The sequence below is a fragment of the Dama dama genome, chromosome 9, assembly GCF_033118175.1.
Source record: "Dama dama isolate Ldn47 chromosome 9, ASM3311817v1, whole genome shotgun sequence".
Classification (NCBI taxonomy): Eukaryota; Metazoa; Chordata; class Mammalia; order Artiodactyla; family Cervidae; genus Dama; species Dama dama.
The window spans coordinates 64,579,221-64,591,496 of NC_083689.1; the positions used below are offsets into that span (position 1 = coordinate 64,579,221).

At 50.2% G+C, this 12,276-nt stretch overlaps 1 protein-coding gene across 2 annotated transcripts in view; it reads right to left on the reverse strand.

Annotated features, from left to right (window-relative positions):
• Positions 1–11,884, reverse strand: part of ANXA6 (annexin A6) — a 47,719-nt gene extending 35,835 nt beyond the window's left edge. The window contains exons 1-2 of one of the 2 annotated variants that reach the window (XM_061151768.1): positions 11,746–11,884; positions 2,298–2,341 (exon numbers count right to left, since the gene is read on the reverse strand). In XM_061151768.1, coding sequence (XP_061007751.1) covers positions 2,298–2,315 — 18 coding nt within the window. In that variant the 5' untranslated portion in view covers positions 2,316–2,341; positions 11,746–11,884. Of the gene's footprint in view, positions 1–2,297; positions 2,342–11,506; positions 11,722–11,745 lie in introns of those variants that run through there. The other variant, XM_061151769.1, reaches the window with a different exon arrangement.
• Positions 11,885–12,276: the final 392 nt, after the last annotated feature.

The following is a 12,276-nucleotide window of genomic DNA, read 5'->3' on the forward strand; positions in this document are numbered from 1 at the left end:
GCCTCATAACCACAACGGTGAACAACTAACACACTGACAGCCATTCTACACCTACACGACCGTTCTGTTTTTCACTTTCAGTATTCAATACGTTACATGAGACATTCAACACTTGATTATGAAATAGCCTGTGTGTTAGATGATTTAGCCCAACAGCAGCCTTATGTAAGTGTTCTGAGCACAGTTAAGGTGGGCGAGGCTAAGCACTGATGTTCAGTGGGGTAGGTGAGTTAGATGCATTTTCAACTTATGACATTTTCAACTCACCATGGGTTTATTGGGAGGTAACCCCATTGCAAGTCAAGGAGGATCTGTCCTGTCTTCAGCTCCCTCCTCTCTCCTCCCTCCCCCAGCCCTCACACTCCAAGCATCCAAATTGCTTTTACTGCCCTGCACACACTACATTCTCTCCCCTCTGGCCCAGGATCCCCTCTATTCTCAGCCCCCTTGCTCTTCCCAAGCAGCTCTCTCCAGTTCCGAGTTCCTCAACCTGCGTGCCCCCAGAGCACCATCAGAGCACCAGCACCATGAATGAACACAGGGGGGCTTCAACTCATCCCACAGGACAAGGGACTCCTAGAGCTCTGCCCTCCTGGAATTCTTGCTTGCAGGATGTCTGTGGCTGCTGGTCCATGGTGACAACAAAGTACAGGTCAGCCAGGCAGACAGCAGGGTTTTGGAGCACTGGACCAAGAGTCCAAAAATGCGTGTCCTAGGTCCTGGCCACTCGGCTCCCAGGGCCCGATCTGTCCACTAGGGCCATCTGGCATCCTGCAATCCAAGTATTTCTCTGGAAATAACTCTGGGATGATTTGGGAAGCAGGGAGCAGCAAGAATTAGGCCTTGGATCATAGTCTATAACCACCAGCACCCTCCCCGGGTCACAGAGGCCACTGGTGCAAAGTGTGCTGCTCAGGCTGACAGGGAGGCCGTGGCTAAGACTCTTTTGAGCACTGGTCTCACATCATGTAACACACTGTGCTCTTCAAGAACTGTGAACAGATATCCTTAAGACATCTGTGCATTGGGTGGCAAGTCATGACGATGGGGACAATGTTTAGTTATCACTTAGGGGCTTCCCTGGTGGCTCAGATGGTAAAGCATCTGCCTGCAATGCAGGAGACCTGGGTTCAATCCCTGGGTCAGGAAGATCCCCTAGAGAAGGAAATGGCAACCCACTCCAGTACTCTTGCCTGGAAAATTCCATGGACAGAGGAGCCTGGTAGGCTACAGTCCATGGGTCACAGAGAGTCGGACACAACTGAGAGACTTCATTTTCACTTTCAATTAGCTCAATCACCTCATAATGGAAACTGGGGCCCCCAAGAAGATAAAGAACTCACCCAAGATTGAGCAGCTCCTGTGTTATGTCTGTGGCCAATCTATGATCAACGTGAAGGACTAAAGGGGTCAAGTCAGGGGTCTCTTTGTTTTTTATTCTCCCTTTTCAACCCCATCGTTACAGTGACCATGTCTTTTTCTCTAAGGCCAGCCAAGAGGATCACTTTCAGGCAAACCCTGGCACAGAGCAATACCTTTGACCAGGGCAGGAACGTAATCTTGGCTACACACAGGAGTAACATCTCTGATACACCTCAAATTCTACAGCCCAGCAAAGCGCTCAGATGGCATGAAAGACTGGGGCCTCCCAAGCCAGGGAAACTTCATCCCAAATGCCAGTGACAGGGAACACTTTCACCTCCAGAGCAGAGAGCATCGTCTAATGTTTTTGCCCGTCTAGTATCCATCTCCCTGCCAGGGGGAACCACTCTTGGGCCATGCAATTCAGGAAGGAGCAACTCCAGCACCCAGATCCAAGTTACCCAGGCCCAGCCAATGAAAACCAAACCCCGGACTTCCCCTGGAATCATGTGGTATAAATTATGTTGTTTCCTGCATGTTGCCCAGGAAGCAGAAGGGAAGCCTAGAGCCTCTGGTAGCTAGTATGAGAAATCAAGGAAGAATCTGTCCAAGAATGAAGCCACCCAGATGAGACCCAGTTCATGGAGGCAGAATCCTGACAATATCAGGTGGGCCCCTGGATCCAGCCAGACCTGAAGCCCCGCGCTTCTCGGTCATGTGAGCCGATACACATACTCTGTGTTTAGGATGTTGTGTGTTCTCATTGGTCACTTGCATCCAATGAGCTGTGACTTGTAATAGGAGCAAACAAAGCCTGAGACCCTCTTCAGCTCCTTTAAAACTGATGGTACTGGGGGTCTGTATTGCAGGCCCAGTGACTCCAGGAAAAGCCCAGGCCCAGGGGAAGTACTACAGAAAGGGGAGAAGCTCCTTACCTGTGCTGGTTTGGCCATGGTCTCAGGTTCTGCAGCAGAAAACACTGTGGAGAAAAAAGAAATGCCATGAGATGCCTCTGCACTTTGACTCCCTCTATTCTTTCCCCCAGATTTCCCCACCTTTCCTTCCTCCCAAGGGAGAATGTGTTCCGCCTGCTCTTCTTCAACTGCTTCCAGCCCTTCAGGTTAAATCACACCCAAAGATGCGGCTCAGGGACAGGCACATTCTTGGGAGGATAATAAATGGACTCTTCAGGGTCCAGGTGCTTACACCATGATGGGAAAGACTCCTGGAACTGGGAGAATTTGGAAGAGGAAAAGAGATATGACCACTGACCAGAACAATTCCTCCAGGCCATGCTGGGCACTTTCGCAGATGCCATCTCACCGAACCCTTCAAGCAATCCTTTCTGGCACCAAATTCCCTTTTCTCATAGAGGAAACTGAGGATGGGGACGTTAAACAATTTGTCCAAGATCATACAGGTTAAAACTGAATCACTACATACAAATAGATAAACAACAAGGGCCTACTATATAGTTAATATCTTGTGCTAACACATAATGGAAAAGAATTTGAAAAAGAATATATACATATGTAATGGAATCACTTTGCTATACAGCTGAAACTAACATAACATTGTAAATCAACTCTATACCAAAAAAACCAAAAAACTTGAATCCAACAAAGTTAGATCCCAGGGTCCATGCCATCTGCACCATGCATGCTCTCCTCCCAAGTCACCAATAATAGTCCAGAATACAGGGCTTAACAGGCTGCAGATGAGCAACTCAAGGGGCACTGGGTCACCTGCTGCGAATTCTGAGGGGCTCTGGTTTCTTTAGCTTCTACTCTGATTAGACACTGCTGTAGACGCGGAGTATACAGCAGTAAACAAGAGAGTTTCTAAAACCCGTGCTTTTCGGGAGCCCCCTCTATAATGGGGAAGAATACTAAATGCATATGATAAAAACTAATGAGAAAAGCTGAAACTTGGTCGGGAGAGAGGGACAAGGGGTGTGATCCCAGGTGGGGCGTTTGGAGGTATCATGAACCATGTTGCTATCTGAGGGCAGTGAGGTCAAGGAGCTCAGTGTGGCTAGTATGGTGGCAGGGAGTGGGGTGGGGGCACTGGTAGGATGTGGCATCACGGGACCAGTGCTTGAGGCCACTGTAAAGACTTTGGGTTGTTCTCTGATGGGACAGATCATGGGTGAGGGTGGAGACTGAACAAACAGGACACACAATCTCATTGAAAAGGGTGTCAGGACACAGAATCTACAGTGGAGGAATAAGAAACAAACATATCTCACCCAAAAAGAAATGCAAAAAGGAATGTTAACTGCTTTGGAAAGGGGAAGAGAAGGGTGGAGGGGCTGGGCTATGAAGCCTCTCTTGGCAGATGGGCAGAGATGCGATCTTGGGATTAGAGAAGAAAGGACTAGTGCGTTCCATTTAATCAAGACTGTACAATTTGATCTTTTTAAATCAGGTCTAAGTATTACTTTTTAGAAATAACAAACTCTTATCAGACTTAAATTCAGTAAGACCCCCACAGGGAGCTGAACCAGAACAGAGGGTATAAACGAAGAAGATGCTTAACCTGCATGCTTTCCAGGTCTTTGCATACCATCACCCCCATCCTACACCCCCACACACTAAGGGGAAAGCAGCCCCTGATCTCAGCGCATAATCCTGCTCTCACTCTGGGGCCACTGGAGACCTGCAACAGAGTGGGAACACAGGTTTGGAGTCAGACAGACAAACCTGGACTCAAGTCCGTTTTGTCACTTACTCACTATGTGATCTTGGGCACATGGCTCATCTCTGAATTCAAATTTATCTTAAGTACAAAACTGGGGCTTTCCCCTTCCTGCCTTGGAGAGGTGGAGGATGAGACTCAACTTAGGTCAAGGCCAGGCAGAGATGTGTTCTCAGTAAGTGGTGGCCTTCAGTGTGCTGGGTGATACTCTAAGGACAGGACTCTGTTATATTTATCTATGTGTCCCTACTGCCTGAATTCAAGTCCCCCAAACCACAGGCAGTCAGCAGACAGACCTGAGTGAAGAGCAGAGGGCAGCGATTTGCCTGTAACCGCAGAGCTCAGAGCGGAGCTTGAGGAAACCCTGCTGTTTCCCTGACAACCAGGGGCCCTGTGGTACAAACTTGAGCTCGCCTCAGGAAACGGCAACTCCCCCAGTGGGTAGGGAGCCCACATCTACCCGCGAGGTTTGACCAGGAGCCAGCTCTGGGTTTCCCCAGGCCAGGGGGACGGTGTGGGCAAAAGTGAGGGAGCAGCAAAGGCCAGCACAGTAAAGGGATCGCAGGAGGGGCCGGAAGTCACCTGCATCTCCGGCTTCAAAGCATTTTCCTTTGGCCTTGTTGCTGGAAACTTTAGCAGCTGGCGGCAGCCCAGGCCCATCTGGATGGCTCAGAGGAGGGGCCTCCAAGTCTTTGGGAAAATGCTCTGGTTTTTTTTTTTTTTTTTTGCTCTGGGTTTTGAGAGCAGTTTGTGTGTGCCTCTTGTGAGTGCCATGTCTTGTGTATACATAGAAAACAAACATCGTCCAGAACTGCATGTTCTGAGTGCAGTTCAAGGGAGCTGAGCTTCGATAGCCCCTCCTTTGAGGGCTGGGGGAAGCTCTGGAGCTAATCACAGAGGCACCATCGAGGCTTTACGAGGCGCTCTGATCCCTTCCAGGGTGACCCAGACTACACTTCTCAAGTTGCCTGAATAAACGTTTTACATCCAGTGTTTCAGAATCCCACATGTAACAACCCACTGTTTCAAGTCCCTCACTTTCTAGACAAAGATAAACGCATGTCAGGCCCAGACAATGGCCAACATCTCCGCCTCCCACACTTAGGTCATCACAAGCCTCCACACAGCAATGAGCCCTCGCTGCAATAGGAAGAGGCCAAAGCAAAAGACCCAGGTTCGCTTCCCAGCCTGGCCCTCTGTTCAGACAAGCTCAGACAAGCCAGGTTGCCTCTCTCAACCTCAGTTTTTTCATCAGCAAAATGTGGATAATGTTACTCCATCTTTGGGAAAACCCAAAGAGGGTGTGAGAGACTTTTGCAGATACCAACCAGGGATTCTCACAGCAAAATCTCAGAACATCAGTCCTAGGAGAGTTCTCCCCCAAGGCCACAGGTTTCCTCTCTATCCCCTTCCTACTCCTAATATGCAAGTTTCATCATCTTGGTTGAAATAGCTTATCAAGACTGGCAGGTATGGCCACCCTACACTGGTGCCTCTCTCCTCCCAGAAACTGAATCTCTTCAGACATGGATTTCCATGAAGGTTCATCAGGACAGATCATTCCAGAAACCCATTCAAGGCAGAGTGGCCTTCTGGCCTTGTGCTGCTGTGACTACCTCCTGCCTTAGTCCTTCAGGCTGTCAGCAAACAGGACTGACTCCAGGAGGAGCACTCCGGGGTACAGAATACCAGGGCTGGCCCGACCACCAATGCCCAACTTTAGCATTGCAGAAACCAAGAACCAGACAGGTCTCGTCCAAGTCCTGCAAAGGCACGGGCTTGGAGGTCACACTCGGTCACAGCTTTACCCCCTAGCAATTTGTAATTTTCTTAGTTACCTAAACATGAATCTCAATTTCCACATCTACAAAATAAAGTCCCAAACATTTACAAAAGACACAGCGTGGCATTTTGTAATTAAGACTGCAGGCTTTGCAGTCACAGCCTAAATGCAAATTCTAACTGCTCATGGCCATGGGTGAATTGCATCTTTTCTCTCTTACTCAGTTTCTTCACCTCTAAAATGACAATCTCGTAAGGTTTTCGTGAATATTCAATAAAGTAAGGCAAGTAAAATACTTAGCATGGTGAAGTGCAGAGTAAATGTTGAATTAGTGGTGCTAGCTTCTGTTAAAACAATCACTGTCATTAGAGCAGTGGTCTCCAAAGTGGGGTACCAGACACAATGATCCATTGGGGTGCAGGATGAGAGTACTACAACTTACAACTTTCTAAATTGATTTGGGACTTCCCTGGTGGTCCAGTGGCTAAGAATCTGAGCTCCCAATGCAGGGGGCCCAGGTTTAATCCCTGGTCAGGGAACTAGATTCCATTTGCTACAACTGAGAGTTCATAAGATGCAACTAAAGATCCCGAATGCCTCATCTAAGACCTGGCACTACTAAACAGATAGAATAAAAATAATAAATTGATCTTGTCCTTTCATGTTCCATTTTTATGTCTGCTATACATATATAAAGTTAAAGATGCATATTAGGGGTTCAGGCTGACAGAAGTACACAATCAAGAATATAGACTCAATGGAATGAAGCAAAAGAAGGAGAAGAGGAGAGAAGAAGCATCAGCATAAGAAAAAGCACTTCTGTCTTCAAAACGCAGCCTGCTGGCTTTGGAGGAATTGAGTGCACTACCTTTGGGAGCAGAGAGATGTTGAGTATTAGGGTATGAGATCAGGTGTAGAGGTTAAGGGCAATTTTATAAATAATCTGGAAAATCATGCAAAAAAAAATCACCCAAACCTCTGTGCCCCAGGAGTGCCCAAGGGACTGCCCACTCATCTCCAAAGACCTCCTTCAATGTAGGCCCTCTGAGCTCGGCATTCAAGGCCCTTGACATCCTTCCTGATTTGCTTCCCTCCTCTTCTTCTTCACCCACCACCACACCCTCTTTCCCCCTAAACCATGAATCTCTTCCATTAGCACTTTCTAACCAGTCTTCTAGCATCAAAATCAGTGCTTTTTCAATTCTGACTTCATTAATAACTACCTGGGGAGTTTTTCAAACTTAGGAAAGCATAAGGCCACCTCCAGAGACTCAACAGGCCACAGATGAGGCCTGGGCTTTCGAAATTTTTGAAAACTCTCCCAAGTGACTCTAACTCTTCTAGGAAGCCAGGAGGGACTTCTCCCACCTTTGAACCACAGCGCGACTCTGAAACCATCTACTCTGAAACCATCTACTCGTGAGATGCTTGGGTCAACCACTGTGGATTTATCATTACTCAATTAGATGGAGGCTGTTTGTCTTCAAGATATTACAAGGGGAAAAAAAAAATCTATAAAAACACAATTCTTAAAGACATGCTAATTCTGTCTTAGCTGATAAAAAGTTGGGTGGATTTCCCTCCCTTTCCCCTCCCCCACCTCTGGTGGAAAAACCAGTTTGCCTCCATTTGTACATTCCTTTCAATATAAAAGTAACTACTTATTCTCTTCTGAGCTGGTTCTAACATCTGCCTGGTCCAGTCACTGATTATTGACTAGAACAAAATCTCTAGCACATGATCATTTTTATATCTGTGTGAGTGATATAAAGGTAGAATCACTTTATCTTTTTACCTTTTCCTGAAAATCATTGTGTATGTTTCCTTAACGCACCCCCTACTACCAAGTGTGGTTTATAAGGATTGTTAAGTGAAAGATACTGAGTAATTTTCAAGCTTTCTTTAGTGACTCCTTTGAAAAAAATCATAGAATAAAAAGAAATCATCTTGTCAATCACTTTTCAAACTCATTATACAGTCAGGAGAGGAAATTACTTGAGGGGTTAAGCAACTTTCCCCGCTCATACAAAACACTAGTGATTAAGCAGGGCCTCATTTTTCAAAACCTGCAGGAGCTGGGGGTAGAAAAGATGATAGGACAGATGACTCTCCCACCTCAATGAAGTTGACAAATTTTTGTGCAGTGAGCTGCATTTTTTTTTTTGATCCCATATACCACCAGTAACAAAAGAAAAAAAAAAGATCATTCATTACGATAAACAAACATACTTTTTAAGCATGAGATTAAAAGCATATATAGTAAGAGGTCTAACAGCTTCTTCTGGCATCCCAGTAAATCATCTTCAGTGCTTCCCAGAGTGTGTGCACCCCTCTTTGGAGGCCCCTGGGCTACAAAATCTAGATCCTCCCCTTTCTCCTTTCCTGACGGCTCCTCCCCATCACAGTCTGCATGAAGACACCAAAGGCCAGCCCCTCCCCCTGCCAGGACCTGCCTTAATGAAGCCAGAGTAAATGCCTTTCCTGGCCCTGTGCCCGGGCACACCCCCTAGCTCACAGCACTCGGATTTCTTAGACAGCAGTGTCTTCCCCTCTTCTGACCCAGAACCATTGATCCTCAGGCAGGATAAGGCCCCAGGAGACAATCTGGGATGCCCCAGGTTTGGAGTTGGACTGGCCTGGGTTTGAATCCCAGTTCAGGCCACTTTTGTGAGCAAAAGCACAGTGTCTCCCGGCACACAGGCAGGAGCCAGGCTGCCCGAGACTGGAGCCGGATCTGCTGTTTAGGAGCTGAGTGGCCTTGGGCACATACTTCATATGTAAAATAGGGGATAAAATAGTGCCTACCTCAGAGGAGCTGTGGTGAGCATGAAAAAAATTAAGACATATCTAGTGCTTAGGAGGGGGCTTCCCAGGTGGCTCAGAGGTAAAGAATCCAGTGCTAATGCAGGAGACAGACACGGGTTTGACCCCTGGATCGGGAAGTCCCCTGGAGAAGGGAATGGCTACCCACTGCAGTATTCCTGCCTGGGAAACCCAATGGACAGAGGAGCCTGGTGGGCTACAGTCTATAGGGTCACAAAAGAGTTGGACACAACTTAGTGACTAAAGAACAAGAGTGCTTAGAAGACGTCCTGGAGCACAGCACACCCTATGTAAATGTTAGTTAGTGTTTTTTCTACCCTAAACATCTGATAACTAAGTTTCCACATTTGCAGAAAGGGCATGGTAACAGCATCCAACATATCAAGGGTTCAGCCAAGACCTGGTAAGTTAGAAGGTTCAATAAATAATAGAAGTTACTATTTTATTATTATTTACAAAGACACCTGTTTTGGAGATGACGAACCCGAGGCTCAAGTCATCTGCTTCCTCAAGCACCACACCCTTCTGAGATTCTAGCAGTAGCACCTGCTTCTCTGGGCAGGGTGCTCTCAAAACCCTTTCACATCTGCCATTTTATAATTGGAGAAGGAAATGGCAACCCACTCCAGTGTTCTTGCCTGGAGAATCCCAGGGACGGAGGAGCCTGGTGGGCTGCCGTCTATGGGGTCACAGAGTCGGACATGACTGAAGCGACTTAGCAGCAGCCATCTTATAATCTCGTGAGGGTGAATATCAACCTCATCCTCATTTTACAGACGGGGGATCTGAGGCTCAGAGAACCTAAGGACAGGCAGTCCTTCTTAGCTAGTCTCTGGGGAGAGCTTCTCAACTTCAGAAGGAAAGGGAGTGTGGCTGGATTCCAAACCCACACGTTTTAAAGGATGAATAGAGGCACCCTGACCCAAGACTTCCTCCCCTCTTGAGATGGAGCTAGAGCAACAGACAAGTTGAGAATCAGGGTCGAGACCACACCCTGTGGTCTCCCTCTCTCTTCCGGGGTGGTCTTCCCCACCCAGGAAGTATCTTGGAGGGGTTGGGTGGGGTGAGGTTGGGGACAAGACTGGACCTCCATGGAAAATTCTAGAAAGGTGCATGAAGAGCCAGCAGCCCCAAACCATTTGACCAGCTGGGTCCCCTGGGAACAGCCCTTATCCCTCTAAAGAGCAGGGCACTAAGGCCCACAGGGGTAGTAGCGCGCCTGGGCCCGGCTGGCTAGTGCAAGGCAGAGGCTGGGGCTGGGTGTGGCCGGAGCTCCTCTGGGTGCTGCAGTGCAGATGTTCCAGACGCTGGCGGGTACCCAACACCGCAGAGCTCCCCGACCCCGTCTCAGGAATGAGCCCAACAGGCCAGCTCCCTGGCTTCTCAGGGGCAGCCCCCTCCTCTGCACACTCCAAGACAGAGTCTGCTTCAGTAACAGCTGTGGCCCTTACCCAGAAACCACAAATATTTTCTGTATCCCAGCAGCCTGGGCCTCAGGAACAAAGAGTGGAAGGCAAAGAAAGATGGATGAGTGACTGTCACAGCTGCCCAGGGGGATGGGTGCCTCTGCCCCACCCTATTCCCCACAATCCTAAGTCTCAGAACAGTTGACTCCTGGACCACCAGCACAGCGAGAGGCAGTCAGTCAGTTCAGCAGACTTTCCTACAGAAGGGTAACTAAGGCACAGAGCAGGAAGGGGTTTGTCCAAGGACCCCGGCACCTGGAACTGTGACCCAACTTTTCACTGACCCCCAGGCCAGTGCCCTCAGCGTTGGTGCAGAGCTTGCCAGCCAGAAGGGCAGGGTCCAAGACAACCGAAACTAGGCGGCCATTCACCTTCAAAGTGGGGGCTGAGCAGATCACGACGACTGGTTGGGTCAGTAGGGCCGGCAATTTAAGGTGTGCTTTGGGTAGTGGGCGGGGGGTGGGGGGAAGGGAGAGGAAAGGGCGGACCAGGGGAACCAGAGCTCTTTTACAAACTCCCAGGCCTTTGTCCAAATTTGGAATTGTCGGTGAAGACCCGCCAAGGTTGAGAGGAAAGGAAGGGGAGGGAGGAAGCAAACGACCACCCCGCCTCTTCCCCTTCCAAGGCCGGGCTGGGTAGGCCAGGCTTCCCAAGCCTGTAATCCAGACTTCCCAAATCTTTCATCATTCTCCGCAGCTGACAAATAAATCAATTTTCACAGCCATTGCTTCCTCTGAGAGGGGCTGGGCTTATCAGTTCTGGACTTGGAGAAGGAAACTGAGGCTCAGAAAGGGAACGCTAGGGATTCAAGGTCACATTGCATGCTGCTGGTGGAGCCCTGATTGGACTCAGGGAATATCACACCCATGCTAGCATCTGAGGTGTCATCTGTGGCCCCCAAGCTTTGGAAAGGCCGACCCTGGACTGAGGGGATCAGGAGGAAGGGTGGGGCCTCCATACCATCACAAGGCCCCTGGAGCACAGCTGGGAGTTTCCTTTAGAAGAGAGGGGTGGTCCCTAGAGGGCGGGAGGGTCCATGGGGCCCGGAGTTGTGGACAGCCGGCCCCACGTCGGTCAGCACACAAAGGGCCCTCCCTCGGGGACACACACAAGCCATTTCAGGTGCAACCCCAGGGTCTGATTCTTTTTGCCCAGTCTTCGGTTCCAGCCACACCCTTCCCTGCGGGCCCTTAAACCCCATCCAGGTGAATCCAATCCGGGGCCTTCAAAGTCTCTCAAGCCCCGCACCGCAGGGATCCCAGGGGCCCTCCGCCCCTCCTCCACACCCTCTGCAGAGCAGCACCCCCTATCCCCTCCCTCCTCCTCTCCTTTTCTCCTCTCCAAACCGCAGCCCGCGCGCCCTCCGCCTCCGCACCTGCGGCCGTGGATTTGCTCCGCTGCGCTGCCCCAGACACGCGCTGCCCGCGACCCTCTCGGGTTACCGCGCCCTCGAGTTCCCGGTCCCCGCGCCCCTCCCGGAGCCGGCGGCAGGCGTGGGTCAGCGATGACTGGGCGTTTACGGGTCTCCCTTCAGGTCCCTACAACGCCCCCCCACCCCGAGTCGGGTGGGGGGCTCCCCTGGAGCGATCCCGTCTCCAGCCTCAACCTACTCACCGCGCGGCGGAAGCCTCCCTTAGCGGACGGACAGAGGGGCAGACCGACACGCGGACGCGGAGCTCGCTGGGTCAGAGCCCGTTAGCAGAGCTAGCAGCCGCAGCGCAGGGGCGGGCCAGGAGGACAGTCTTCGGCTCCCGGGCCGGACACGTGGCGCGCGGGGGCCAATCGGGCTCGCCCCGCCTCCCCCACCCCCACCCTTCCCCCATCCCCAAACTCTTTCTCTCCTGGAATCTTAGAATGTCACCAGCCGGGAGGGGCCTCTCCGGGAGAACCTCCGTCCCAGCTCAGTCCCCGGACCCGCGCGACCTGGAGGGGAGGCGGACTCGGCCAAGGTCACTCGGCCATTCAGGGCCAAAAGTCAGAGCTCCTGACTCCAGTTCTGTACGCTTTCCCCCAAATTCCTACTGCTCGCCCTAGCTTTGTTGAGAAACAGGACCTTGAAGTTTAACAAAGTTAAGGCCAAGCATTTAATCTGCCTGCTCAGATTCTATCCCTCAGCAGCCCCATCAGGTCTGTGACATGACTTAG